At 42.9% G+C, this 27582-nt stretch overlaps 1 protein-coding gene across 4 annotated transcripts in view; it reads left to right on the top strand.

The window, feature by feature from the left end:
- Positions 1-27582, top strand: part of PLB1 (phospholipase B1) — a 112125-nt gene that overhangs the window by 46216 nt on the left and 38327 nt on the right. For all 4 annotated transcript variants that reach the window (XM_079969160.1, XM_079969159.1, XM_079969158.1 and 1 more), the window contains 16 exons: positions 2113-2164; positions 4564-4644; positions 6708-6773; positions 7883-7983; positions 9901-9982; positions 13422-13526; positions 15280-15375; positions 17469-17540; positions 18117-18240; positions 20858-20916; positions 22522-22595; positions 23152-23195; positions 23811-23919; positions 25887-25938; positions 26090-26170; positions 27408-27473. In XM_079969160.1, the coding sequence (XP_079825286.1) occupies positions 2113-2164; positions 4564-4644; positions 6708-6773; positions 7883-7983; positions 9901-9982; positions 13422-13526; positions 15280-15375; positions 17469-17540; positions 18117-18240; positions 20858-20916; positions 22522-22595; positions 23152-23195; positions 23811-23919; positions 25887-25938; positions 26090-26170; positions 27408-27473 (1264 nt within the window). The remainder of the gene's footprint in view (positions 1-2112; positions 2165-4563; positions 4645-6707; positions 6774-7882; positions 7984-9900; positions 9983-13421; positions 13527-15279; positions 15376-17468; positions 17541-18116; positions 18241-20857; positions 20917-22521; positions 22596-23151; positions 23196-23810; positions 23920-25886; positions 25939-26089; positions 26171-27407; positions 27474-27582) is intronic.

Here is a 27582-nt window from a genome sequence, read left to right as displayed (position 1 = left end):
TGGTAAAATGGTGCCCAAAGAAACCCACAAACAGATACTGCTGCAAGTGGCCCAGTGCTGCAGAAAGGACCCAATCCTCCTGTGAGTGGTTAAGCTTGATGCCCCAGGGCTGCCACTTTTCCTCCCTAGCAGCAGCAGGTCTGCAGTGGCTCCTTTCAGCTGTCCTGATGCATAGTGATCCTGGAGAAGAGGCAACAGTCCAAACAGGCCCAGGACCGTCTTGGCTGGCTTCATGCCAGGCTGAGGTCATGACCGTGGGACAAAATTCTTCATTTATTTCATAAAATTTAGGCACCACTCGATTGCTTTTTTAAAAATAATAATAAAACATACATCAAAGCGGTTTACCAAAAGAATTAAACCATAGAATTATTGGTGAAAACAGTTAAAAGTCATTTGAAACATTCAAAAATCAAATCAAATCAGTGATAAACTAAAAGCAGATTAAAGCACACACCATCATTCTGCATATCTGGGTGGACTTGTCTAAACAAAAATGTTTAACCCCCACAACATGCTGAGTATGCCACATGTTCAAAGATGACAAAACAGGGTGCTAGTTTGAGAACCAGGCAAAACTGACTTGTACCACAGAGTTAGTGACCTGCATGCCTTCTTGAATCGCAGCCAGAAGAAGCATTCCCTGTGTGCTGCTTCTACCACAGAACTGTTATTAAAAGAGGCATAGTATCTCAGGATGCTACAAGCTTAGCTTAGCTGCTGCTCCCTCTAACAACCTGGAGGAAGGAGTTGGTGCAAGTTGGTGCAAGATTTGCACATTACAGAAAACTAGGACTCCAAATACCACAGGGGACGGGATGAAAATTCAAAATGTCCTTGATAAATTGGAGCACTGGTTGTTTGCAAAATTATACATAAGATTTAACCTGTTTCTTTTTCTAAAAGTGTAATGTATTACAAATTAGGGGGGGATAACCAAATGCATAAATTTAAAATGGGCCTGGTCAAAGTGGAATGGCTAGGACAGGGATCATTAAACATGATGTCCTCTAGGTATTGTTGATCTCCAGCTCCCATCAGCCTCAGCCAGCATAGCCAGTGGTGAGGATGATAGGAACTGTAGCCCAACAACAGGAAGGTCAAAGGTTAGCTACCCCTGGGTTAGCCTATAATGCTGCTGAGAAGCATTGTGAGGCTATGCTGAATCACGAGGGCAGATTCCCACATCTGAGCCAGTAACACAATGCATAGGGTCACATTTACTTTTTGCATGCTCAGAAAAGCTTGACGTGGAGTGATATGCAAAAAGACATGCAAAGCTCTGTGGGTTGTGTCAGCCCACCCAGGCCTGCCTCTGCACATAGCAATGGCTATTTTAGCTAGAGATCAGTCACAGGTGTGGCTCATGCCAGTGGTGGCTGCAAAAATAAACTCTGAGTCATCAGTGCAGCACTGCTGTAAGTGAGGCAAAGGCCATTTTTGATAGCACGAACAGAAGTGTTGCATGCAAGCCACTGGATTTAATTGTGCCGTTAGATTACTGTTATCATCTCTCCCAGCTCAGTTAGATGACAATAGCTGGGGATAATATTTTATGCCTACAGCTGATACCATGCAACCCTGAATTTATCCCGATAGAAGCTGTTTTCTGTTCCTGGCCCCAGGCCAGCGATCCACTTTTGCATATGGCAGGGAATTGCATGCACGGTAGAGCTGCTGTTCTATGGGCACATCCCATTGTGGGAATCCTACTGCACACAGAAAAGCAGAGCAGTTCCACGGCTCGGCATTCCTTGTGTGCCAACACATGTGGGATCATTCTCAGAAAGATTAGCATTGCACAAATTGGCAGGCCAGAGCTGTTGATGCGATCCTGCCTGTGCAAGGTGTCCCATATGCAGAAACAGGCACAGTAGTCATGACCTGTCTGCCCTCTGAGACTGGCTATTTGTACATTAAAGCAAGTTTAAAGATGTTTTCAAAGTTCTTTGTACACTGTTGAATGAAGTGGCTTTGGGGGGTGGAATTTATGGACACAGGCCAGTATCATTTGAATTAGTTTTCCTGTTACCATATTCGTTGGAACGACACTCCCAATGGCTGTACTGATCACAAAATTCTAATCACTTGCCTTATGTTTTTTATATTTAGAGGCCTCCTATCTCAAGCTAGAAAGCTAATAGACTTGATGAAGACTGATTCTGTGAGTTTCTGTTAATGCGAGCCTTTCTTTTCTTTTCTTAATGGGTTGCATTATCTTACGCGATTTCGCAAGGGATGGGAAGGGGAGGTTAAGGTCTTAAGGATGGAATGAAGGGTTCACTTTTTAATCAAATAGAAATGAAAAACACATAGAAATGGCTCACAAGGGATCCTTGACTAATTGTGTAATACTGTTTTTTTCTTTTTTCTTTAAAAAAAGTTGATTTGAATATAAATACCCAGAAAAACTACAGATAAAAGCCATATTCGTAGAAGAGGCACCCCCTCCTACTCTCACACAAGAGGGAATGCTTTTTTATTTTTATTTTTTTAAAAACCTATGGTGCCTGTTGTGATATATGCAGCCACCATCTAAAACTGGGATGGCAAACCTACGGTCTTCCAGACATGATTGAACTCAAACTCCCATCATCTCTGTTCAGCATGGCTGATGGTCAAGAATGATGGGAATTCTGGAGGGCCACAGAATCTCTTTCCCTGATTTAAAAACATAGAAAATATGCTTCCCCACCCCTTTAAAATTATTGTCTTTAATTTTTCCATAAAATTTTAGTCATGAAGATATGATGTATGAAGATATAATCCGGGAAGGGTTTGCTATTTCTTGAACCTGCCTACCATGCATTGCTGCAGCAACACAACATCTTCCAAACAGGGTAGACTTTTTTTTTAAAAAAAGGATGCAGATGCTGATGCAGGTCATTAATACTGCCAGAAGCTGCAGTGGCAAAGGTCTGGGCCGGCACGCAGGAGTGAGAGAAGAGCTCTGACGGGTACGATTGATAGGAGTGGTGGTGGTCAGATTTCTGAACCCTTTTTGAATATGGATCTTAGGATTTACATATCTGAATTAGCATGCTTTGGGCTGCTACGGTACTGCTTCAAGAGGGTGCCCAGAATGTCACTACTTTGCAGGAGAAATTCAGGAGCATACCAGAACTATAGTTTATTGCAGTGAATAAAGCACTCTGTTGCCTGAGCATGACCATTTTTTTAAAAAACACACAACAGAAAACAAAAAACAAAGGACTTTTTGCAGTTAGGAAAGTGACAGGGAAATGCCCTGAAGCGTGTGGGATGAGCAAATGATTAACAGGAAGACATGTAAACACCCTGCAAGCAGTTCAGGCTGAATGCTCATTGTTGTATAACTGCCCCACAAAGAAATCAGAATGATTGCTAAATAAAAAGAAGACAGGACATAATCTAACCACCACCTAAGTGTTGTGTATGCAAATCAGGATAAATGCTCGATAAACAGGATGTCTGGTGGAGTCCCTAGTGGCTCAGCAGTACACATCAGGAAAAACAGTAAACCAACTATTAAAACAGATGGGATGCCAGATGCTTCAACATGTAACTATTTAACAAGACATATAAACTTAGATTAGTTATATACCAGTTTAATCATTCTACTATCCTGCAAAGAACCCTGGGAATTTTAGTTTTGTTCTGAAGCTTAGAATTCATACATCTCCTGGGAAAAGGGGAGTGCTGCTAAACCAATTATGTAAATATGTACTATATAGGATCCCTGGATGGTTAAGTCCAGTCAAAGGCGACTATGGGGTGCGGTGCTCATTTCACTATATCTGTTAAGTAACTCATATAGTTGCCAGTTTGGGCCACTCAAGAAGGACCAAGCATCACTGTGATCCAGCGTTGCAGCTTCCAGGTGTGTGCCTGCAAATCATTTGTGCATTTAATAAGATGCATGAGAAAAGTTAAAAGCGACCCATCAAACTCCCCTGAACCTTCTGAGGTTGCATTAAATCACTGCAGAGAAACTGGGCTGACAGATTTCTGTTTTCGTTCCAATGTTCTGTTTCTACAGTACAAGGTGCTGAAGCGTAACCAATGATGCCGTTGCCCCAGGAGGTCAGCCTGGCGACTAGTAGCTCTCTAAAGACCTTGCAACCTGTGATCCTTTAGCTGGCAGCCCTGGAGATTGATCCTAAAACTTTATACATGCAGGCAATATCCCTTGTTACTGAGCTACAGCTCTTTGGCAGTGGTGTGCCTAGCATGCTTCTTCCCTAAGAGCAATTGTGCTTCTTAAAAATGGAGATCTAGAGCCCAGTTCCTAATGTGACAGTATACAACTAGGCATGTAGGTGACACTATAGTATCATTAGTGATTTGAAATAGGCCACTGCAAAGTGAACCTGTAATTTTTTGTTTTGTTTTATATAACCATGTGGCGCATAAAGACCTAATTTAAGATTGCTGCCCTGGTTTCCTAGGTTCTATAAAAGTCCAAAGGAATAAGCTGACTGTGCCCCTAAAAGAGCAATTTAATTAATCCTTTCTAGGCTGTCAACGCAAGTATTTTTCCTTCTTGCTTTTCATTATGTTTCATCTTCTTTATCTTTAATGTAGAAAATAAATTTCCAAGAAGACTGGAAACTTGTAACACTTTTCATAGGAGGAAATGACTTGTGTGACCATTGCAAAGATCCTGTAAGTTTCCAAGACATTATTTTAAAAGTGTTTTTCTCTGTTCATCCCATACAACACCCAGCAAGAAAATCTTACTTGTTTATCTGAGTGCTCATCCATAAATATTCCTAAGTGGTAATGGTGCAGATTGCCCTGGGGATACATCTACACAGGATCTGTCCTTCACATTGTTTAATATAATATTGGAATGACTCCATGTTATCTCTGTCCCGCTGAGTAATGTTCGGGTTTAGATCCGGTCCTACCATGAGGCAGAGTTAGGCTATCACCTCAGGTGGCAGATGTTGAGGAGCAAGTGGTGGCAGCTCCTCTGGCTGCTCCTTCTGAGCTCCCCAGGCCTTTCTTCCTATTGGAGTACAGAGCTGTGTTACGCCACATGGCTTGTATCGCACCTCTAAGAGCCTACTGTGTCAGGCTTGGTAGCAGACTCTGTTCAGTTACTAGTAATGAAATAAGATTGCCACTTGCTAGTCTATTCAGCTTCTGCCCAAACATTCCTGGTTTGCTTTCTCTACGGGGCAGGTGAGAGCAACAAGCCATCTGAACTGGGATTGTTTCTCCCGAACAAATCACGATCATGAGCCAATGTGAAATCATATTTTGTTGTTGACTTGCTGATCACAATTTGTTAGGGAGAACAAGACACAGTCAAGGTTTGGACACCATGACAAACCAAAGCTTCATGGCTAACTGAAGAAGAGCAATTATACACTGTGAGCTGGCTTGGCTTATCATCTTGTGATAGTGGAGTTAATGTCAGATGGGTTTAAGCATCTAGTCATGTCATCTTCTCTGTGGTGGGACCTAGAGGTCATTGAACCTGAAGATGATATCACACAAAAGCATATCTTTGAGAATTTTATTGTTGTGACTTCATCTTAAAGATAACTTTCTCTTGATAAAGTCAAAAGTTTAGATAACAGATATATAGATAATTTAATAATAGAACACTTATCGTGCCATGGATCCAGCAAATCTGAAAATCTGCCACTTCCTCTAAGCCCTGCTGCAATCTTTCAGATCAACCAGGAGTGGCAGGTTAGCATGCCAGATTAGCATAGGGAGAAAGAAGGTGGCTGTTCCACAGCTGTGAAAGTCTCTTCCCTTTTATGGGCACCACAACCTTTAGAAATATTGTCAAAATATTCAAGGCGGCTTGGACTGCAACTGTGGATGGCACCTTAAGAATAATCAGGTTATTTGCAGGTTACTTGCAAGCAGGTTATTTGCAACATTATCAGGCTATTTACACGTGAAAGAGCTTCTAGAAGAAGAAGAAGAGTTTGGATTTGATATCCCGCTTTATCACTACCCAAAGGAGTCTCAAAGTGGCTAACATTCTCCTTTCCCTTCCTCCCCCACAACAAACACTCTGTGAGGTGAGTGGGGCTGAGAGACTTCAGAGAAGTGTGACTGGCCCAAGGTCACCCAGCAGCTGCATGTGGAGGAGCGGAGACGCGAACCCGGTTCACCAGATTACGAGTCTATCGCTCTTAACCACTACACCACACTGGCTCTATGTGGTCTTAGGGCTCCCAGTCTCTTCATGTGCAGCATTGACTTCCTCATTCACTTCTGTGGCCAAGGCAGCTCCATCATACACATGTTCCGTTGTTCATACAATTGTTCATGCAATGTAAGTGGCAGAGTTAGCAAATGGAGCTCTGCGTGACTCTTTGCCATTACCAGTCATTATCCACCTTTAGGACTGAGTGGATTGAAGTTTAGTTCTGAATGCCTACCTGGAACCCTTATCCTAAATGTTTGCAATGCAACACAAGTGTTGCGCTGATGCACTGATAGTTTTGCCCCAAACAGCTCCATGCTCAGTTTGCCAGTGCAGCAAATCTTACATCTGCTTCTCACGTGATGCTTTGTTCTCAAGTTCCTAATCTCAAAATTTCTTACTTATTATGTCACTTTTAATCGGTGTGCACTCTCATATAAATTTTCCCTTAAAAATATGAATGAATAATGAAGTTACTGGGAAATAACTGAAGCAGGCTATGAGCAGGTCATTGTGAACACAACTCACCTCCCCCCTTTTTTCTTTCATACTATAGGTACTTTATTCCGCTGAAAATTTTGTAAGCAATATACAGGCTGCTTTGGACATACTCCATAAAGAGGTATGAAAGAATGCTTTGCCAATGGGGCTGGTAGGGGGAAGTAATGAGATGTTGATTTACTAGTAGTTGAATAGGTCACTCTAGAACATGAAATTATTTTATTTATTTATTATGGCAATTCAAAACTGGAGGATTCTCAAGACCCCAGGAGGTTGCCAAATTTGACTATTGGGCTATATTTGGCTTTAGGGGGGGGGGGTCACACATTGTTAGGTAAGGGACGCAGGTGGCGCTGTGGTCTAAACCACAGAGCCTAGGACTTGCCGATCAGACTTGTTCGAATCCCCACAACGGGGTGAGCTCCCATTGTTTGGTCCCAGCTCCTGCCCACCTAGCAGTTTGAAAGCACGTCAAAGTGCAAGTAGATAAATAGGTACTGCTCCGGCGGGAAGGTAAATGGTGTTTTTGTGCACTGCTCTGGTTCACCAGAAGTGACTTAGTCATGCTGGCCACATGAGCCGGAAGCTGTCTGCGAACAAACACCGGCTCCCTTGGCGAGTAAAGCGAGATGAGCACCGCAACCCCAGAGTCGTCCGCGACTGGACCTAACGGTCAGGGGTACCTTTACCTTTACCTTTTACACATCGTTAGAGAACTTACTTAAATGACATTTTGCCACAGACTGAATGATACACAGGTGATTGTGCATTGTGAACACACCATTTAAAGGATGTTTCTCCATTGCAAGAGTGTGGTGTATCACACCTCAGTTTTATGCATCCAGGCACCCATCTAATTCTTGGTAACACACAATAACATCAAACCACTGAAATGAAGCTCTTCTCATTCTTGGCTTGGACCATTGTCTATGAATTGCATAGTACAGCCCCTTCCATTACAGTTTAGGACCTAGCTTTGACAATCTTCCTCCCTATGACTTCAATGGCACTTAAGCTTTTAAGAACTAACGTATCAAGGAAGAGCGCTTCAGCCTGAATTAGGGATCCCTGAATGATTGGAGGCAGGGGGTGGCAGCCAATAATTTCCTCAGTTTAGTGTGTACTGTGCAGGCTGGGTCAGTGGACAATGAATATGTTATATTGATCAAAAGGCCAAATGTACTAAGAAGCTGGTACTACCTATTGCATTTTGCACCTACCTTTTGGCAGGTTCCTCGTACATTTGTGAACCTGGTCTCCATCCTTCACATAGCAACTCTGAGGAAATTGTATCAAGACAAGAGAGTTTACTGCCCGAGACTCCTCATGAGGTAGGGAATTGACTTCTCATTTTCATACAGTTCAGGAAACCCTGCAATATATCTGATTGAGGCAACTAGTTTCCATGTTCCATCTGTGGGTGAACTGCATTACACATGTGTAAAAGAAGAAGAAGGTGCACCTGCTATCAACGCTATTATTTTACTTCTTGAGGCACTTTCAATTATTTTACTTCAAGTGTGGTTGGATGGTCATTGTCAATGTACTGTTGCTTAATATTTTATCTTATTTTAATATTGTATTCCAGATTTTAATTTTTTTATGTATGCCACACTGAAATCCATAAAACTGTGGTGTCTGTTTGTCTATCTATCTGTCTATCTATAGGTGTGTGTTCTATATTCTAGAGTTACTGGCAGTCATGGAATTACTACTATAGCTATATAGACACACACACACATGCAGATATAAAATATTATCTTGACTTCCAGATATAAAGAACCGTGCCCATCAGTTTACATCCTAGATTACTGTTCATAATGAATAGCAACCACTGTACAGAGAAAGTAGTTAGTGCCAAATACAGTTCTGCAGCTCAGAGTGTTTGAGAAACATGTGAAATTTTATTGGCTTGCAAATTGAAATGCATTGCAATGGCAGTGAAGCTAGTATCCACCAAGAAGGAGTCTGCATAAATCACTGTGTGCTTGGCTTGAAGCCAGGCTGATTACTCTTCTTGCCTTCCTAACCCCTGCATTCCTGCACATAATGAATCAGGGCATTCGGGAAGGATAGAAAAGGTCACAGATATCTTCAGATAATCGTTTTTCTAAGGGATCAGAGGAACTCATCTTTAATCTCTTAGGCTCTCGTCCCAGTCCTTGTCTAGTTATTAGAATCTTGCGATAAGCCTGTGCTTGCAGCAAATGACATTTGTTAAAGAGAAGCTGTAAAGGAAACACACACAAAGGCAGTACACACAGATTGCATCCAGCCTTTCTGAAACAATGAAATGCCCTGCATTCATCAAAAGGGAATGCTGATTGCACTCCAGTGTGAAAGTTGCAGAAGAAGAGACAGGGGAGATCAGTGTTTGTGGAGAGACAAATAAATGCCCTGGTTGATTTAAACTATAATTCCTTTTTACATGATCAGAAGCCCAGGTAGGCTGAAATGGTGGAAAGTGAGTGGGTTCACTGCCTCCCATGAATGTAGCTAGGATTTTTGTGTGTGGGAGGGGTGGCTTTTGGGGGGGGCATAACCTCAGTTAGCTATGTATTTATTTTTTATTGATTTAGGTGGAGCAGCTGCCCCTCCCTGCCCCCCCTTGGCTATGCCCATTCCTCCAACCCTACTCTCAGCCTCCGTGTGTTGATCAGCACTGTGTCCACATACATGACATATGTGTACACAGAGCCAACACATGGAGATCAGGAATAGCAACAAGCAACACAATCCTGTCCCCACTCTGTATGTTCAGGCTTTGTGGACCTTACCATATGGAAAGGACTATAGTTGTTTGGAAATCTGCAAGTCTGAAGCAAGTTCAGGGATGAATTTTCTAAAATGAGAGGTTCTGCTGCTCGAGTTTTCCTGGCCTTCTGACTTAGAATCACAGAATTGTGGAGTTGGAAGGGACCCCAAGGGTCATCTAGTCCAACCCCCTGCAATGCAGGCATCTCAGCTAAAGCATCCAGGATAGATGGTCATTCAACCTCTGCTTAAAAACAACTGAGGAAGGAGAGTCCACAGCCTCCCCAGACATACCGTTCCACTGCTGAACTGCTCTTACTGTCAAAAAGTTTTTCCTGATGTTTAGTTGGAATCTCCTTTTTTGTAACTTGAAGTCATTGGTTCGATTCCTACCCTCCAGAGCCGGGGAAGACAAGCTTGCTCCATCTTCCCTTAAGATATTTAGGGGATGCGTTACTGTTTGAAGAGCCATGTACCATTTTCCTCCTTTCTAGATCTCTTTGTACCTGTGTTTTGAACCCCAATGATAACTCTACTGAAATTGAGACACTGGAGTTGTTTAACAAAAGGTATCAGGTAAGGAAACTTAATAATCTTCCCTTTCATCACATTTAGAAGCAGGTTGCCAGACCCAACTCCTCAAGTAATAGTTGCAAGCAAGCATCAAATAGATGAAACTTTCATAATAGGTTACCGTATTTTTCACTCTATTGGACGCAGTTTTTCCCCTCCAAAAATTGAGGGGAAATGTGTGTGCATCCTATGGAGCGAATGCAGGCTTCTGCCATAGCCGCGCGCAACCCCTCCGGCAGGGAGAGGCTGCACGGGGCTATGGCTTCTTTAGCCCTGCGCAGCGTCTCCCTGCAAGGAGAGGCTGCACGGGGCTAAAGGGGAAGCCAGAACAGCGAGAGGGATGCATCCCGCTCGCTGCCTTGCCTTCTTCCATAGCTGCGCGCAACCCCTCTGGCAGGGAGAGCTTGTGTGCAGCCTGTACACTGCTTTTTGGGGCTGGAGGGGGGATATTTTTTTCCTTGATTTCCCCCCCTCCCTAAAAACTGGGTGCGCCCTATGGTCCGGTGCACCCTATGGTGCGAAAAATACGGTACCTCTTACTTCATTCTTACCTCATGGCCACAGCATTTTCCTGCCCCCCGCCACTGTCCAGGCAATTGGTAGCGACATCAGTCACAGTATGGAGAACAGGGGCGGGTAACACCAACTGCTCCTGCCCCAGTAGGCAATGGTAGTGCAAATACTCAAACTTGGGCCAATCGTTGTTGTTTTACCTACTCTGTATAACCTTTTGACAGCAGGTTATATAGAAAAATCTAAGGGAGGTAGAAGAGCAGCAGCAGGTAAATGACCTTCATAAAGTTCTGCTAGGTGGAAGTTTCTGAGTTCTGAATTATTTATCCATGCAGTGACATTTGCTGAATAAATTTATACCTGAATTTTATGTCACATTCTCTCCCCCCCTTCTTTTTCAGTGGAAACTAGATGAGGCATGCTTGCCTGGCCAATTTTAATATTTTAAAAATGTCACTTTTCCTTTCCTCACCCTCCCTTTAGTGTTTCCCTACAGTACTGGGCATGTATTCACAGAGGTTTGTGGTAGCAACTGAGGGATGTTGATTACTTGGCAATGTATGAGACTTCTCAGTTGCACTACAACAGAAAACAGAAGCACCAAGACATAAGAAAGGATCAAGCATTTAATGTCTTGCGTCAGTTTCCACTGACCATGTGGAATCATAACTAAGGCCTATTATTGATCATGTTGGTATATTTCAGCAGGATCCTTCTCAATTTTTGGTTTGTAAGCTTTTCTGGGTTGACACTTTCCTCAGTTACTGACCCCATAGTCTCTGCTGAGCATCTGTCCCTGATGTGTCACATGTTCCTTCCAATCAACCTCTGCTGGAGAAAGGAAGTCTATTGCCTCTTTATCAGGTCTTTCGCGACACAACAGAACTAACTTTAGAAGGTTAATCCAACATATTTAGTCACAAGCCATGTTCTAACGCCATCTTATTATCCTATTTTGCCATGTTGTCTTGGTGCTTACCACAGTCTTCCTAAGCCTTAAGCTTAGGATGCCCAGAATACAAAATCTCTGGTATAATATTGAAAAGAATTATATGTCACCTTCTCTACTAAATACTGCAGAAAGGACAAATAGACTTGAAAAGACAGAGGAGCTGCTGTGTGCTCAAATAAGTATTAGGTGACCTGGTTAGAGGCAAATGAAGATTCAGGAAGGACATGTGTTTGGGGGCTTTGAAATGTGGTTTAGTAGGACAGTGAACAAAGGCAGTGCGGAGGGAGGAAGGGGAGCTGCAGGAGAATAGAAAATGGATTGAAACAGTCTGCAATTAATAAAAAGGGAATCTTTTTTTACCAGGGATTTCAATGGGAGAACTCTGATACCATAAGAGAGAGCTGCCATAGTGCAGCAGCTGAGAGTGTGAACTGTGAGCCTGAGGAAATCTGTATAGGAAATCTGTAATTAGATCTTCCACCTTGGTTATTAGCTAAAAGTCACCTATGGTGGGCTGGCTCCCCCCCCCCAAGAGCATCCACATCCCCTCTTCTCTCTCTCTCTCTCTCTCTCTCTCTCTCTCTCTCTCTTCCTGCTGCTCTTGGGAGGGGGACTATTGTAATATGTTGTACCTGGGATTGCCCTTGAAGATGGTCCAGAAGCCACAGCTAGTGCTGAATGCCACCCTGGTTTTCCACCCCCTACCCTGCAACAGTCAGCCAACATTACTTGGCCACTGAATGCATTCCTTGACCACTGTCTAGAGATTTTTCTTTGGGGTGGAGGTATCTTTCTGCAAACACTGACATCTCCCTAAGTCTGAAGAACTGAGTTCACTGGCAAAGTACCCGTATTTTTCGCTCTATAACATGCACCAGACCATAACACGCACATAGTTTTTAGAGGAGGAAAACAAGGGGGGGAAATTCTAAACGAAATAGTGGATATATGATTTTTGTGGTTCATGCTGTGGCCACAGACATGTGATCTGACAGTGAGTTTGGAGTAGCCCAATGCAAAAATCCTGAGGATCCATGTGGATCCATGTTTTGTAAACATGGAGGAGGGAAGGAAGGGGAACCATGGATCCTCTGCTCATGACTGCAGCAGATCCCCCCTGCCACTTGCAGGCATTCGCTCCATAACACGCACAGACATTTCCCCTTACTTTCTAGGAGGGAAAAAGTGAGTGTTATGGTGCAAAAAATACGGTATATATACACTAAGAGTTCCCCATCCCCATGTCCTAGACAATGTGCTTGCACCCTGCGTTGGCTATATCTCATTTTTAAAGCTGTGTCTTTGTCACACAGTAGTCTGTGTATTAGGCTTACATCTCAATAAGGCCCTGAGTGATGGTAGGAGCTAGTTCTGCTGCCTGCTGTGATGTTCCTCCCTGTTGCTCTGCATCTAAAAAGAAGCCAGGCGCAGCTTCAGGGAGAATAAACAAGCAAGCTGTTATGTACTGAGTTGAATAGGATCCAAAATGCAGCAGTCTGATTGGTCCTAGATCAATAGGATTCAGAATGCAACAGTCTGATTGGTCCACAGGAGCCACCCAATCCAGCTCCAGGTGGAAGTGAATCTGCAACCTGATTGGCCTACAGGAGAATCCCAGAATTAGCCAATCACGTGGGGCGCATTGTGTAAATAATGTATATAAAGCAGTCATTCTGAGGGAACTTCCATTCCTCCTCACCACTATGAGCTGAATAAAGAGCATGAAATCAACTCTCGACGCCGAGTATATTTCACAAGCACTGCTCAGAGAGGCTCAGAAGGAGGCTCTCTCCAATGGTGGTTTTAGCAGCTGCCAGAATGTTGGCTGCTATAGCCACCCAGGGCTTTCTCACCACATGGAGGCTCAGTGCACTAAACCTTTTCTCTACCCAATATTTCTTCATTGAGGTGTCTGGCTTCCATTTCTGGTTTAGCAGCCCTACTGTGGTGCAATGACTGTGGGTTTTGCTTTGCTAGGAGGGAATTCATGGCTTAGTCGAGAGTGGAAGGTATGACGCGAGGGAAGATTTCACAGTGGTTGTGCAACCGTTTTTTGAAGAAGTGAGAATGCCGGAGACTCCGGTAAAGTACAAAATTGCATGTATGCATGTGTTTTGCTTTAAACCGTTAATTTACTGTCCATGTTCCCAACATTTATAGCTCATTTAAATAGGAATAAGTTGTCAGGGTACATATTTCCACATGACTACGTGTCATAGGACCCTTTCGCCACATAACATTGGTCTGTGAACAGCTTGTAGTCACACTAACTTGGTGAATTTACACACACACACACACACACACACACACACACACACTCCTGTGTGAAATGGGGAGGGGTTTGGACAAGACCAAGTTAATAGTCTCAGGATGCCTGCAAATGTTTCCTGACAGAGGCACATCCTTTGTTGATGAAAGTACTGGATGGCCCAATAAAATTGTTTTGGAGGAGATGATTCATTCTGATTTCCCACTCTAGTCAGAGCAAGGGAGCCAGCTAGCTAGGTGTGAGTAAAGAACAGTGGACTGCCATTTGAGTAAAAGACTAAGAAAGGACCAGAGACAAAACAGAGACAGAAAGCTGAATTCAGAGCCATAAGCTAATAGCATTTTCAGGTACCTGCTACCTTTCTCTGCCCATTGGATGTGGAAACTTTCCATTGCAGTGTTTAAGCTGCTTTCTTCCAAAGGAAAAAAAACCAAACCTGGCTAAGTGCTGCATCCCTAGAACTTATCTGGAAAATGGAGTGAGGGTAACAATATATTCCTGGGTATGGGCAATCATTGTTCTTTTCCCACATATTGTCTCCAGTCTTAGATGCTGCGATGGAATCACAACAACAACAACAACAAATTTATTATTTATACCCCGCCCATCTGGCAGCCACTCTGGGCGGCTTCTAACAGAAAATTAAAATACAACGATTCAACAAATATTAAAAGCGATATAGTACAGTGGTACCTCGGGTTACAAACACTTCAGGTTACAGACTCCACTAACCCGGAAGTAGTACCTCGGGTTAAGAACTTTGTCCCAAGATGAGAACAGATATTGTGCGGCGGCAGCAGGAGGCCCCATTAGCTAAAGTGGTACCTCAGGTTAAGAACAGTTTCAGGTTAAGAACAGACCTCTGGAACAAATTAAGTTTGTAACCAGAGGTACCACTGTATGTAGAGAACAGCAGTGGAATGAGATGATGCAGATATTATTCAAACTATAATGTGAATGGCCACTGGGCTTCTCTAAGCTTTACACAGAATTATGTCACAGACCATGTCACTTGCATATCTTTGCCATTTGGTCCCACTGTTTATTTTCTTCATGCATCATGGCCTCTGATTACTGAAAGCTTAACCCACCAGAAATGTTAGTCTTTGAGGTACTAAAAAGGTAAAGGTACCGCTGCCCGTACGGGCCAGTCTTGACAGACTCTGGGGTTGTGCGCCCATCTCACTTAAGAGGCCGGGGGCCAGCGCTGTCCGGAAACACTTCCGGGTCACGTGGCCAGCGTGACATCGCTGCTCTGGCGAGCCAGAGCCGCACACGGAAACGCCGTTTACCTTCCCGCTGGTAAGCGGTCCCTATTTATCTACTTGCACCCGGAGGTGCTTTCGAACTGCTAGGTTGGCAGGCGCTGGGACCGAGCAGCGGGAGCGCACCCCGCCGCAGGGATTCGAACCGCCGACCTTTCGATCGGCAAGCCCTAGGCGCTGAGGCTTTAACCCACAGCGCCACCTGCGTCCCGTCTTTGAGGTACTACAAGGCTCTTAATTTTCCCCACCTTCCTGTCACCTTTTGAAAGCCCCATCATAAAGTGGTTGTCTCTTTCTTTAGGAAGGGTTGCCGGATTCCTCCTATTTTGCCCCAGACTGCTTCCACTTCAGCCAGAAGGGTCATTCCCAAGGTGCTCGGGCTCTGTGGAATAACATGGTAAGAAAAGTCTCTCTCAATGCAATCATCAGACCTCTAAAATCTTCCAGTGAATGTGATTTGCACCAAAAGAACCCTCCGAGAATTGCATCAGCTTGGCTGAAGTTCAATGATTTTAAAAAAAATATTTATTAAGTTTCTATTTTATCAAATTTAAACAAATCCTTATTATATTCATTACATATTTGTCTCATGGTTTCCATAATTCATTATTACTTCATAGCATTTATACATTTTCCCATTTACATTTCATTCCTTCCATTAATCACAATTTTTTAAATAAATATAAAAAGGTACAAATCCTTAACATTGCAAGTTTTCTTACAACCCTACTAGTGTTGTTAATTGTTTACAATTGTCTGTCAAATATTGTGCTGAACTTCAATGATGCTCCTGGCAGATTAGGGCTAATTGAATTGTTCTCTGTGGTAGATGTTTTTACATCAGACATATTTTAAAAATTACTCACGGGAACTAGCTCTGTAAACTCCTGAAATGTGCTTAAAGAAACTGATTGGATTGGGGCTAGAGCAGCGGTTCTCAAATTTTGTTCTCTAAGCCACATTTTCAGAATAGTTTTTTTTATCACGCAACACCACTTTTTTTTAATTGCAAAGAAATACATTGGAAAACACAACTAGGGTTGTCCTCCATATCACTTGAGGCTCTTGCTCTCATTTTGAAAGGATATTTATCCATATTCTGCAAATAAAAATAAAAAATATTTCTACATTGCACTGAAATGTTTAAATGTTTCTTTGGGTGTCCTGGAATCTTCTTGCCATACTTGCCATCCTCTCCTGCCATGCCAGCGTGACACTTCACGCCATTTGAGAATATAGGCAAAAATCTTGCAAATATGGCATTGGTTCTACCACTTGTATTCACTCCATTACTTCTAAAACAAAAGATCAGGTTTGCTTGAGTTTTTATTTCTCATTCTCAACTGTAGTCCAGTTACACATTCCCAAAGAGAAGCAAGCTACCGTATTTTTCGCTCTATAAGACGAAAGTTTTCGCTCTAGTTTTTAGAGGAGGAATACAAGAAAAAAAATATTCTGTTGTTGAAGAGGAAGGAGGAAGGAGGATAAGGCTAAGGCATCACAAGAGGCACTGCACAGCTCTCCCTCTTGCTGTTCTGGCTTCAGCGATAGCTGCGCATCCTGCATTCGCTCCATAAGACGCACACACATTTCCCCTTACTTTTTAGGAGGGAAAAAGTGCATCTTACAGAGCGAAAAATACGGTACTTCATAATAATCCAAATGCATGTGGGGAAAAGGTGCTATTCTCACCTGGCAGAGAAGCAGACACCTAGGCCTCATCCGTACTATACATTTAAAGCAGCATTAGACCACTTTAAACAGTCATGGCTTCCCCCAAAGAAACCTGGGAACTTTATTTTTTGTTAAGGCTGCCAAGAGTTCTTAGGAGACCCTTGTTGCCCTCACAGAGCAATAATTCTCAGGACGGTTTAACAGTCGATCAGTCTTCCTTCCTTCCTTCATCATTTTATTTGTATGCTGCCTTTCCATAGTTAAAACCATGTTCAAGGCAGCTTACAGCTTGGAGGGGGGAAATTACATACTGTAACTGCAAGGAACTCTGAAAATTGTAACTCTGTGAAGGGTAGGGGGTCTCCTCATATCTTTCAGCACCTGTAACGAACTACATTTCCGAGGATTCTTTGTGGGGGGCAGTAAGCTGCAGGGGTTTAACGTTGTATAATACTGCTTGAAATATATGGTGCAGGTGGAGCCTTAGAAACAAATCTGCTCTGTGACTATAAATGTGATGAATTTGATGAACGAGCAAACTGACCTGCAGGAGACATGGCCTGTGTGTTGACTCTTTGCCAAAGTCCTGTCTATTGCATTCTTCTCTCCCTTGTAATTTGCATCTTTTGCATCCTAAAGCGAAAGATGCAGCAGGATCAAATGGTGTTTTAGTTCAGAAGTCAATGTAACGATGAATCTGCAATTATGCATCGGCTTCTTCCTTCCCCCAAAGGTTATGCAGCTTATAGTGACTGACTCTCCCCTCCCTGCATGTTTTATTCCTCATCCCATGCTGACTCTTCTTCTTTGATACAGCTAGAACCCCTTGGGGAGAAGTCAAAACTGCAAGCGCTTGAAATGATGATAACCCTCAAATGTCCAGATCAGGTAAAGTGAATATTTAACAGTGTTGCTCTTATTAACTAGCTGATGCCCAGCATCATTTGATAGGTGTGTTTTTCCTTCATTCCTCGCTCTGTCCGTTGAAGAGACAAACTAGCATTGCTGCCATCTTGTTTCTTCTCTGGGGCCTATGAATTGCAGAAACTCACAAAGTGGGAAGGAAGCGCACCAGGCAGCTAGTTCTCTGGTGGAGCACATGCAGCAGTGGCTTAATTCACACAAACAGTAGGATGCTGTCACAAACTGATGGAGTTGGGAAGGGGATGTTCTTATTTTGATGGAGAAAGAGCATTTGCTGTTTTCCAGACAGGCCTGAACAGCAGAGGTTGGTCCATTTTTGAGGGTGCACTGCCCCACCAACCTCAGCCGATCCCCACCTTTCTGCCTTCTTACGTACGTTGGTTTATTTATTTATAAAAATATTTATATGCCGCTGTATATACACAGCAGTTTACAACAATATAAAACTTCCTCCTCCACTGTATCAGCTTCGTAGACATAGCTATCTCTGCACTCTAGGGCAATGTTTTTATTTTGACTTGGGTTATCCCGGTTTCATAGGCCCAGCCATACTTAATGACATACCGAAACAGCAACTATACCTACACCAGTGAGACCACTGCAGATTATGGAAGCCAGATGCTGTGTGAGGATAGAGCTCCATCCATCAACTTCCCTACTTCAGGTAATGCTTGACATCAAAGCCAGCCAAGGGAAAGTCCATCACTGTACTGAGTTCAGTGGGATGGCATTCTTTAAGGCAAGCAGAAATACTTGGTTTGCACAAAAGATAGGAGCCCTGTTTAAGCATTCACACCAGGAGTCGGACTGTGCTTCTACTCTGTCCCCGGTGTTGCATTTCTCTTGTCATGCAGCACTCAAGTTTTGCGAGTTGAGCACATGGATCTGAAAAGGGTTTTCTTCGTGTAGGCAGCTGCTCACACATAGGGGCTCCACATAAGCAGGACACCCAAATTTGTGGCTGTCTTGCTTGAATGGAGCCCTACAGGCAAGCAGCTGCTTGTTCAAGTGGCTACTTTTCCAGGTCTGTGCTCAACACATAGCGATGAAGCTGCAATGTCGTGGCTAGAGCTAGAAGCCCAGGCCCTGCTTCTCCAGTTACAAGTGAGTGCCCTTCATATAAATAGCGAATAGGGGTAAAGTTGTGCCTTAAAAGTAAGCAGCCTGATCCTTTGTGTGCTTATGTGGAAGCAACTTTCACTACGTTCCATAGGACTTGCTCCCAGAGAAGTGCATATAGGATTGCAGTCTAATTTATTTGCTTTTGAAAGCAAAATGATTAGCAAATATCTCAGCAATGGAAGAGCCAGACTGAAATACCCCTAAACTTATGGGAAAGTAGTATCTGGGATACAGCAATGTCTGAGCATCTCACCAGACCATAGTTGTCAACGTTTCCCTTTTTTTAAGGGAAATTCCCTTATTCCAAATAAGATTCCTTGCAAGAAAAGGGAAAAGTTGACAGCTATGCACCACACACAGGAGGGCAATTAAAGGCATAATGAATAGAGACACCTTCCAAGTAACGTGGGCTCCATTTTTTAATTATGTTAATGGCCCAAATCAAGAGCTGGTTATACCAACCACTCAATATTCTCAGTGGAGGGGTTATGTAAGGTAATAGGTTTGAACGTTGAATGTGTAAGTGTATGTCTAGAGACAGCGGATAAAACAAACATCATTAGCTGTACTGCTGGATAAGTGTTTAATGGTTATTGTATTTGTATTGGTTTAAAAACCAATAAAAATTAGTTTTTAAAAAAATCCTACTTCATGCATTTGCACAGCTGCTGAAGTAGGTTCTTATTTACAAAAGCATTTTTTGCAATGAGGGTATCTGCAGCACAGGGGTAGCCAATATTGTACCTTCCAGATGCTTTGGACTACAGTTCCTACCATCTCTGACCACTGGCCAAACTGACTAGAGCTGATGGGACTTACAGTCCACAAGAGCCCTACGGTGGTGATCCCTGAGTTAGTCTTTAAGGTGCCACAGGTCTCTTTGTCTTCCTGACCCTGCGGTGTGTTAGAACAGCTCCTCTCTTTCTGCAATTTGTTTGCATAACTTGCCGAAATATGATGATGTGACGCTTGCTCAGCTAGTTCATCAGCTTGCTTGCTCAGCTAGTTAGAAGGAATCATCCTTTCAGGTAATTTGCAGGCTGACTTGCTGTAAATAATTCGTTGCAACTTCAAGGCCTCATATACATTTCAGAACTTGGCTATACTTTTATAATGCTGTTAGTAGTAAACAAAGCTTGGCACCCCCTTAAATGCTATTAGAAGATGCATCCTCTCCAACTCATAGTTGACGTTTCATCCTACATGAAGCTTGGCTTGCTTTGTGTTGGAATACAGGTCTCCTGTGAGGTAAACTTCCAGTCCTGTGTTTTGCCCACCAGATGCAAAATAAACCCAATCCATTTTCACCCTTTCCTAGAAACCTGTGTACCTTCAGATGTTAAATGGGCATAAAATAAGAGCAGGATGCGGAGTGCGGTAACACTTCAGATACCCAGTCTAAATCATTATTAAGAATTAGTGCAGTTCAGGGTTAGCCATGATGGCACCCTTAAGATGATAACTTCCATCATCCCTGACCATGGGCCAAGCTGGCTGGCTCTGTTGGGAGTTGTACTGGAGGGCACCATGTTGCCTATCCTATACTGGGGTAGGATATCAGTCTTGGTGCCCTGGTTACCCCACCCACAAAAGAATTAAAATCCATATGGGCTGAATACTCTGTCTCAGCACTATTTAAAATGGGTATCCCCTAAACCTCCCAGCAACTTGAAAAAGTTTGGAGCACCCATATCAGTATTATAACCCTTTGGTGCATCCTTAACCATTTTAGAATTATATTCCAGTGCTGTAGTATTTTTAACATTGTTCCACTTATAGAGCTGGTATCTAATAATGCATAGGAGTGCCAGATATATATGGAACACCAACTCCTTGTGTTGTGCAAAGATTCAGTGCCGAACAGAATTAAACAGCCCGATCCTATCCTTTGGATTTTTTGATAATCAAAATCCTTAATGGTAGCTTAGGCATTCAGCCTCTTCACTGATAGATTGATCAGTATGTTTCTATCTTGCCCTACACGGCCATTGTTTTATTTTATACAAAACTGCTAAATTTTGTGAATCGGAGCACGTTTGATGTTTCTCAGCACTGGAGTATAAACATTCACTAATTCACATCCTATGATTAACATAATTCTCCTTCCTGTTGCAAATTTAACTACATCTTTTTCTTTCTTTCTTTCTTTTTCCTTATAGTGCATAGCTTGAAACCAGCTGACGTGCAAGTAATTGCTGCCCTGGGGGATTCCATGACTGTAAGAAACATTGCTCCTTTTGCCATCCCCCAAAGCGAACTGCATCACAGTTTGCTTGCTTAGATGGAGGAGGCTATTTGGCTTACATACTGGCTTGTGGCATGCAGAATACTTTAGCATGCCAAGCAGATGGAACATTTGCTACAGCCGGGGTGTGTGTCATCACTGATGGGAGATAGTGGCCACCACATTTATATGTAAGATGGCTGCATGCACCGCTCCGCACATAGATTTCCTTACTCCCAATCATCCACATAGCTAGCCAGAGTTCTTAGTGATGGTTCCAAGCAGTGCCAGATTTACATATAAGCTAAACAAGCTATAGCTTAGGGCCCCACTCTCTTGGGGGCCCAAATTTTTTTTTAAGGAAAAGAAAACTGGATGTACATTTTCAAAATATAAGATAAAAAACAAATAAAATAAAACCTACATACAGCAACAGTGTTTTGTGTTGTGTAGGCTCCTCTGATGTAAGTAGTGGGCCCCACCTACTAGCCTGCTCCCTAAAATATCACTGGTTTGCTCATTTCTATATATAGGGTACCATATAACATATATTCAACACACAAAAAGCGACAATTTGTTGTTGACAAAGGACAGCTGGACATATAAAGAGCCCCATTACCTTCAGTAGCTAAGGGCCTCATCAAACCTAAATCCAGCCCTGGTTCCAAGGCTCTAGAACTCCTTGCCAGTTGAGGTCCAGCTTCAAATACCTTCTGGCAGACCAATCAAGGGCAGCAGTTGCAGCGCAGTGTGGAAACCCCTCACACCCCAGAGGGCGAAATGACTTCACCATGGTGACCAGCCATTGCAACGCCTCCTTGGCCAGCTGCCATCGCAAAGTTTGAAATTGCCCTATCAGGTGCAAGCTGAGGAGTGGAGCCAAGATGGGGATGAAGGCTGACTGCGTCCAGTTGGCCCCATCTTCAAAGACCTTTCACCGTCCGGTCAATAAAGTTTTCTTTAAATAGGCCATTCCCCTATGTTATAAATGTGTTGAAATAAGTTTTAGCTGGTGTTTTTATTGAAGTTTTTCCTACCTGATATTTTCTGGGGATTCTTTGATATCATTGCTGTTTTATTGTATTTTATTATGTGTTTTATAATATTCTGATTATCATTAGGCAGGACAAAAAACCCCTAAAAATAGTCAAAACTCTTCCCCCAAATGCCACATTATGTAAAGTGCCAAATTATCATCTAATCCAGCCAGTCATTTGCGCACATGCACCAACTCCATTTCACATTCTCTGTATTATCCTGTACAGAGTGAATATGGGACAGGGTGTTGTAAAAGTTCATTGGCCTGATTGGGTGCCACTTCTCGATTAATTGCCCCATTTATTGTCCAGTTATCTCGAGTCATGCTGATAATGTTTCTAAACCCGGCTTCACGCAGCCATAAATCCTGTTGATGGAACACAGTGTACATAGCAACTGCTTTAGAGCTTTCAAAATGCCATGGAGCATCTGACAAAAAGGGTCAGCTGCCCTTGTTCTAGGAGCCCGAAGCCTTAAAAGTACACTTTTCATTATGAACAACAACAAAACAAAATACGTGAGTTGCCAACTTCATCTATCTCTTTGGTCTCTCTGAGGCAGGCTGGTAATGGCATTGGAGCAAAACCAAATGACCTGATGGATATGAATACGCAGTATTGGGGGCTGGCTTGGAGGTAGGTAACTATCCTTGTGATTTGGTCCACAAATAGCCACTGACTTGCATTTGTGGATATTTCCTCCCACATACAGTAGGCAGTTTTAGAGCATTGTGTCTGGTTTCGTCGCACTGGGCACTGAGCCTAGGGGGCACTGCAGGGCGTCACATCTATGATGTAGTGAATTGAGCAGAACGAATGGCAAGAGGTGGGGTGGGTGTCGAATCTGGGCCTCACACAGGGCACCACTGAAATTTGAAAGACCGAAGTCTGCCTCCCACCTAAATAAAAGGGGTAGGAAGTAAACAAAAGGAAACGCCACAATTATTCTGATAGGGAGACTAGCTTGTGAATGTTGAATTTTGAAACTCTTCAGCGCCAAGGTTAGTCAAGATATTTTGGCCCCCGAGGCAGAAAATCCCACAGGCACCTCTCTACATTATCTCCCTTGCAAAAGCATGAAATGTACTTTTTGGTGTTTGTCATTGTTCCTCTTACTGGCTAAAACTTGACTAAGAGGCTCTTTCTTTCTTTCTTTCTTTCTTTCTTTCTTTCTTTCTGACTCTTATTGCAGCATTGGAGGAGATGCTTCATTAAGGAATGTAACAACTTTGCCCAGTAAGTAAAAGTCAAGGGGTTGGATCCAGATTTACAAAGCAATCCTAAGAACAGGAAGCTGGCGGAATTTATGATGGCTTAAATTAAACATGCACAAATTATCCCTATTTCAAACTCCTTTCAGGAGTGGGACTACTGCGGCTGACCTGGCCTAAGCCTGGCAGAGGGAAAGCAAGCCTTTAAAAGGCAGTTTACTTACCGTACATCTCCCTTTTTGCCGGCATAAGTTCCACCAGGTTGCCAGGTCACATGACTAAGCTGAATGGAGTTAGGCTCCAGCCTAAATCCATTCTGCCTGGTGCCATCCTGCCACTCCCCCAGGGCTTGACATCCTCCAACATTTCCCCTACTTTGTCATCCTATTGTCTTCTCCAGCCACCCAGCCAAGATCTTCTCAGGTTCCTGACTCCGCATCAATTATTTCACTGATATACTTCCAAGCTACTTGCTCATTTACTAGAATAATACATGCTTTCTGCTTTCTGCTTACGAGAATAGTGCTCAAAGTGCTAACAACATTGAAACAACAATAAAACAATAACCAGTAAAGAATTTGAACAACAAGAAAACAAGAGGTTTTTTAAACCACCAACGTTATTATTTTCTTTCTTTCAGATATCCTCCGTGAGTTCAATGCTAACCTCACGGGATATTCAACTGGCACAGGAGACCTAAGAAAGCCAACTGCCTTTCTCAACCAAGCAGTTCCAAGAGCACCAGCTGAGTAGGTCTATCCACAGAATAGTGTCATGTGGAAATTGTTCAGCTCACGGCGGTGGTGTGGTGCATGCCCATCGCGTCATCCTCATGCAGCCCCTGCAGCATCACAAAGTGGCAGTGGACTAGCAGGGCTTGCTTGTTGTGCCTGCCAAGGGCTGCGGGCGGGCAGCAGCAGCACAGCACTACAGAGCTGGCAGAGCAGCAAGGAGCAGAATGCACCCCCAAAAATGCGCGTGGGGCCACTGCCCCTCTGCCCCCCCCCAGGTCACATCCATAGCCCATGTTTAACTCACTTATATCGCTTTGACAGCCATGGCTTCCTCTGAAGAATCCTGGGTACTATAGTTTGCTAAGGGAACTGTAAAGGTAAAAAAATAAAGGACCTCTGGACGGTTAAGTCCAGTCAAAGGCGACTATCTCATCTCGCTTTCAGGCTGATGGAGCTGGTGTTTGTCCACAGACAGCTTTCTGGGTCATGTGGCCAACATGACTAAACTGATTCTGGCACAATGGAACACCATGATGGGAGCCAGAGCACACGGAAACACTCTTTACCTTCCCGCCACAGTGGTACCTATGTATCTACTTGCACTGGCGTGCTTTCGAACTGTAACTCCATGAGGACTCTCAAGGGAAACCATGTCTTTTAAAGTGGTACCAATTAAAGTGGCTTTAAATACGTAGCATGGATGTGATCCCAGCCTAACTATGCCTTGATAGAAAGGAGGTGAGTCCTAAGTATTACCCAGCTTCTTTGTCTTGCAGTCATTCTGTGAAAACATGAAGGAAGTTGCTTTCATAGATATTTATCCATATGGTTCATATTTAGTACAGTGAGAGAAGGCAGGTGCTCCCCTTTCCCATGGTCTCATTTATTGTCTTTATGTGCTCAGATACTATGGTGATGTCCCTGAACTCTCAAAGACACACATATTAGAAGTCATTTCTACCACATAGTATTTACAGCCTTATCTGGCAGAGATAAAGTAAACTTGATATGGTTCCTGGAATACCATACAGCAACAAAAGGAAGAAAGGAATTACCTTACCTAATCCGACTATACCTCTCTGCTGATATGAAACCATTTTTTATTTTCATTTTCATTGTCGAAGAATGTAAATCAAAACCAAGAACCCAAAGTAGCATTTGGAATGTCACACAATCCTAATCATGGGAAAGAAATGAAATGTGTTTCAGCTCATTCCAAGCCCTGGAGCTTCCTTAAAAGCCTAATGTTTCCATTAGTCTTCTGGGTTGTTTTTTGCAGACTGCTTTTTCATGCACTTGTTTCAGTCAGGGACTATAGAGCAAAACTAGGAGCTGAAAAAAAGTAACTCAAAGAAGGAGCAGTTTTCGCTTGGAGGCCCCCATTCCTGGTTTTGATTAAGGTTTTGAAAGGAAATTTCAAATGTTCTTTCTGCTTTTGTGTGTTTTCACTAAAGTACCCCAGCGGAAGTGAGAATCTCTGCTTATGGGGACCAAAAGGGTGGAAACACAAAAAAAGAGGGCAAAGAAAGAGGACACCTTTGCATAAACTGTCCAGATGCTGTCCACACGCTAACTTTTGAGGAGCACCTTCAAGGCTCCTGCTCTCCCTTCTTCTGGTCCAGGACTGCCAGAGGACTAATTTAGGATAGGGGCTCCCTTGCTGTTAGAAATGAGTCATCAGGCACTTTCACAGATGACTCATTTTTCCTTGGTCCTGTTTTCCCAGTCCAGTTGTAAACAAAGACAATATAGTCTTAAAGTGCCCCCCCTGGGCCTCAGGAAATCCAAATTCCATTTTAGCCAATGATTTACCAGGTTAGATTGGGCAAGTCGTTTCCCTTTCTGGGACTGAAGTTCTCTCTTGGTAAAATGGGAATAGCCGCTTCTTACTGTACATACCTGTTTTTAAGGATGAGTCTACAGATATATTCAGGCATCCAATATATGCCCCGTGTCATTTTACCTTGTCCCCTCTTTCCTAGGAAATTACCAGACCAAGTAAAGCACCTTGTGAAATTAATGAAAAATGACTCGGTAGGTTGACAACATTCAAGAAACTTGCTTACTTGTTACATTATATGAAGGGTCGCCGATAATTGCTTCATGTCGGTTGGCAACCATGCATTATATACCTGTGTGAATAAGCCAGCAATGGTAACACGTGCATTCTTTTTTCTTTGCTTAGAGAATCAATTTTGACACAGACTGGAAGGTCATAACTGTATTCATTGGAGTCCATGATCTGTGCAACTATTGCAAAGACATGGTGAGTTATGGGGATGTTCTCAAAGCTCTGAGATGTTGGATGAAAGCCAGAATGGTGGTTTGCAGGGAATCAGTAAAGGCTTTGCTTTGTGATGGTAAAAGATGAAAACTCATGGCTTGGAGACCCTAATGCAGCCTAGATGGCTTGGGTGGAGGCTCTAGCTATTATTAGCACCAGAGCAAAGGTAGTTGTGCTGCCTAAAGGATCATTCTGGGTTTAAAAAATGGCTTTATGTGGAAGCTGGAAGGAGACTGACTCTCTTACCTGCTCTGGCCACAGTTTGCAGTGTTTTCTAAAGACACAAGTTGATAAACTCCACACTTCCGTGTGGTTCATTTTGGCTGCTTAATATTACAAAAGCCCTAGACTAGCCACACGTAAAAAAATTCTGAACAGCCTTAGCAGCCCACAACCTGAGTGTCAGAACTGTTAGACCAAGGAAATTCAAATTTTAGGGAGTCCCCATAGCTTTTTTGAAGTTGAAGATGTAGCTTCAGGTATCAAATCAACTCTTAGGATGCTGGTTTTGGTTAAAGATGGTTATGAAAAGAGGGTGGTCTGCCTCGCTTCCCCAACCACAAGATGTTCCAAATGTGACCTTCCTGTAGGGTTTGTTTCTTTGAGATGAAAGAAAGCGTTGGAGACTTAATGGTGCATTTGCTATACAAACAGATCATGTTGGAAATTTGTAGACCACTGAACATCCATTTCATTCTCTACTTTCTGACTCCTTCGCTGTCTTAAGAATATTCAGTATGTTATTTCTATCCCTCTCCCAAGAGCTAAAGGATGTGACGTATCACAGGCAGGGAAACATCCAGTCATCAGGGGTCCAAGATTGTGCAGATGTCAGATTATGCAAAAACAGTATAATTATTGTCCTGTCCACAATGATCGAGACAGCCAGATTCAGAGCATCTTGTATTTTGTCTTTTTTATCTTATATTTTTATGTTGTGAACCACCCTGAGATCTATGAATGAAGAGTGGTATACACATTTAATTAATTAATTAATTTTTTGGGAAAGGTTTTATTTGTTCATTGTAACTCTTAATTGGGACGCACAAATTCACTAGCATCATATTTTTTTTTTTAGCTACATCATGAATTCCATGTTATGTTTCCTAGTAAGGAGTGACTTGCATGATTAATCTCATGTCTTTATGAGCTTTGCAAAGGTCACTTTTACCTTTTTTAGGACTAGTAACTGTCTCTTTCTGCCTCCTACTTGTATCAGGATCACTATTCAGCTGTAAACTTTTCAAGCCGTGTTCAAAAAGCACTTGACCTTCTTCATGCAGAGGTAGGTGGCTGCTGCCTGGAGAGCATCTTTTCATTTTATTTTAGGATGTTGCTGCATAATCGCACAGTGGTTGTTTTTTAGGAGATTTTCAGAGCCATCGCTTGAAATG

This window comes from Podarcis cretensis (genome assembly GCF_951804945.1).
Source record: "Podarcis cretensis genome assembly, chromosome: 3".
NCBI classification, from domain to species: domain Eukaryota; kingdom Metazoa; phylum Chordata; class Lepidosauria; order Squamata; family Lacertidae; genus Podarcis; species Podarcis cretensis.
Note: the sequence above shows the minus strand (reverse complement) of the source record. Positions and strands in the feature narration are given on the sequence as shown.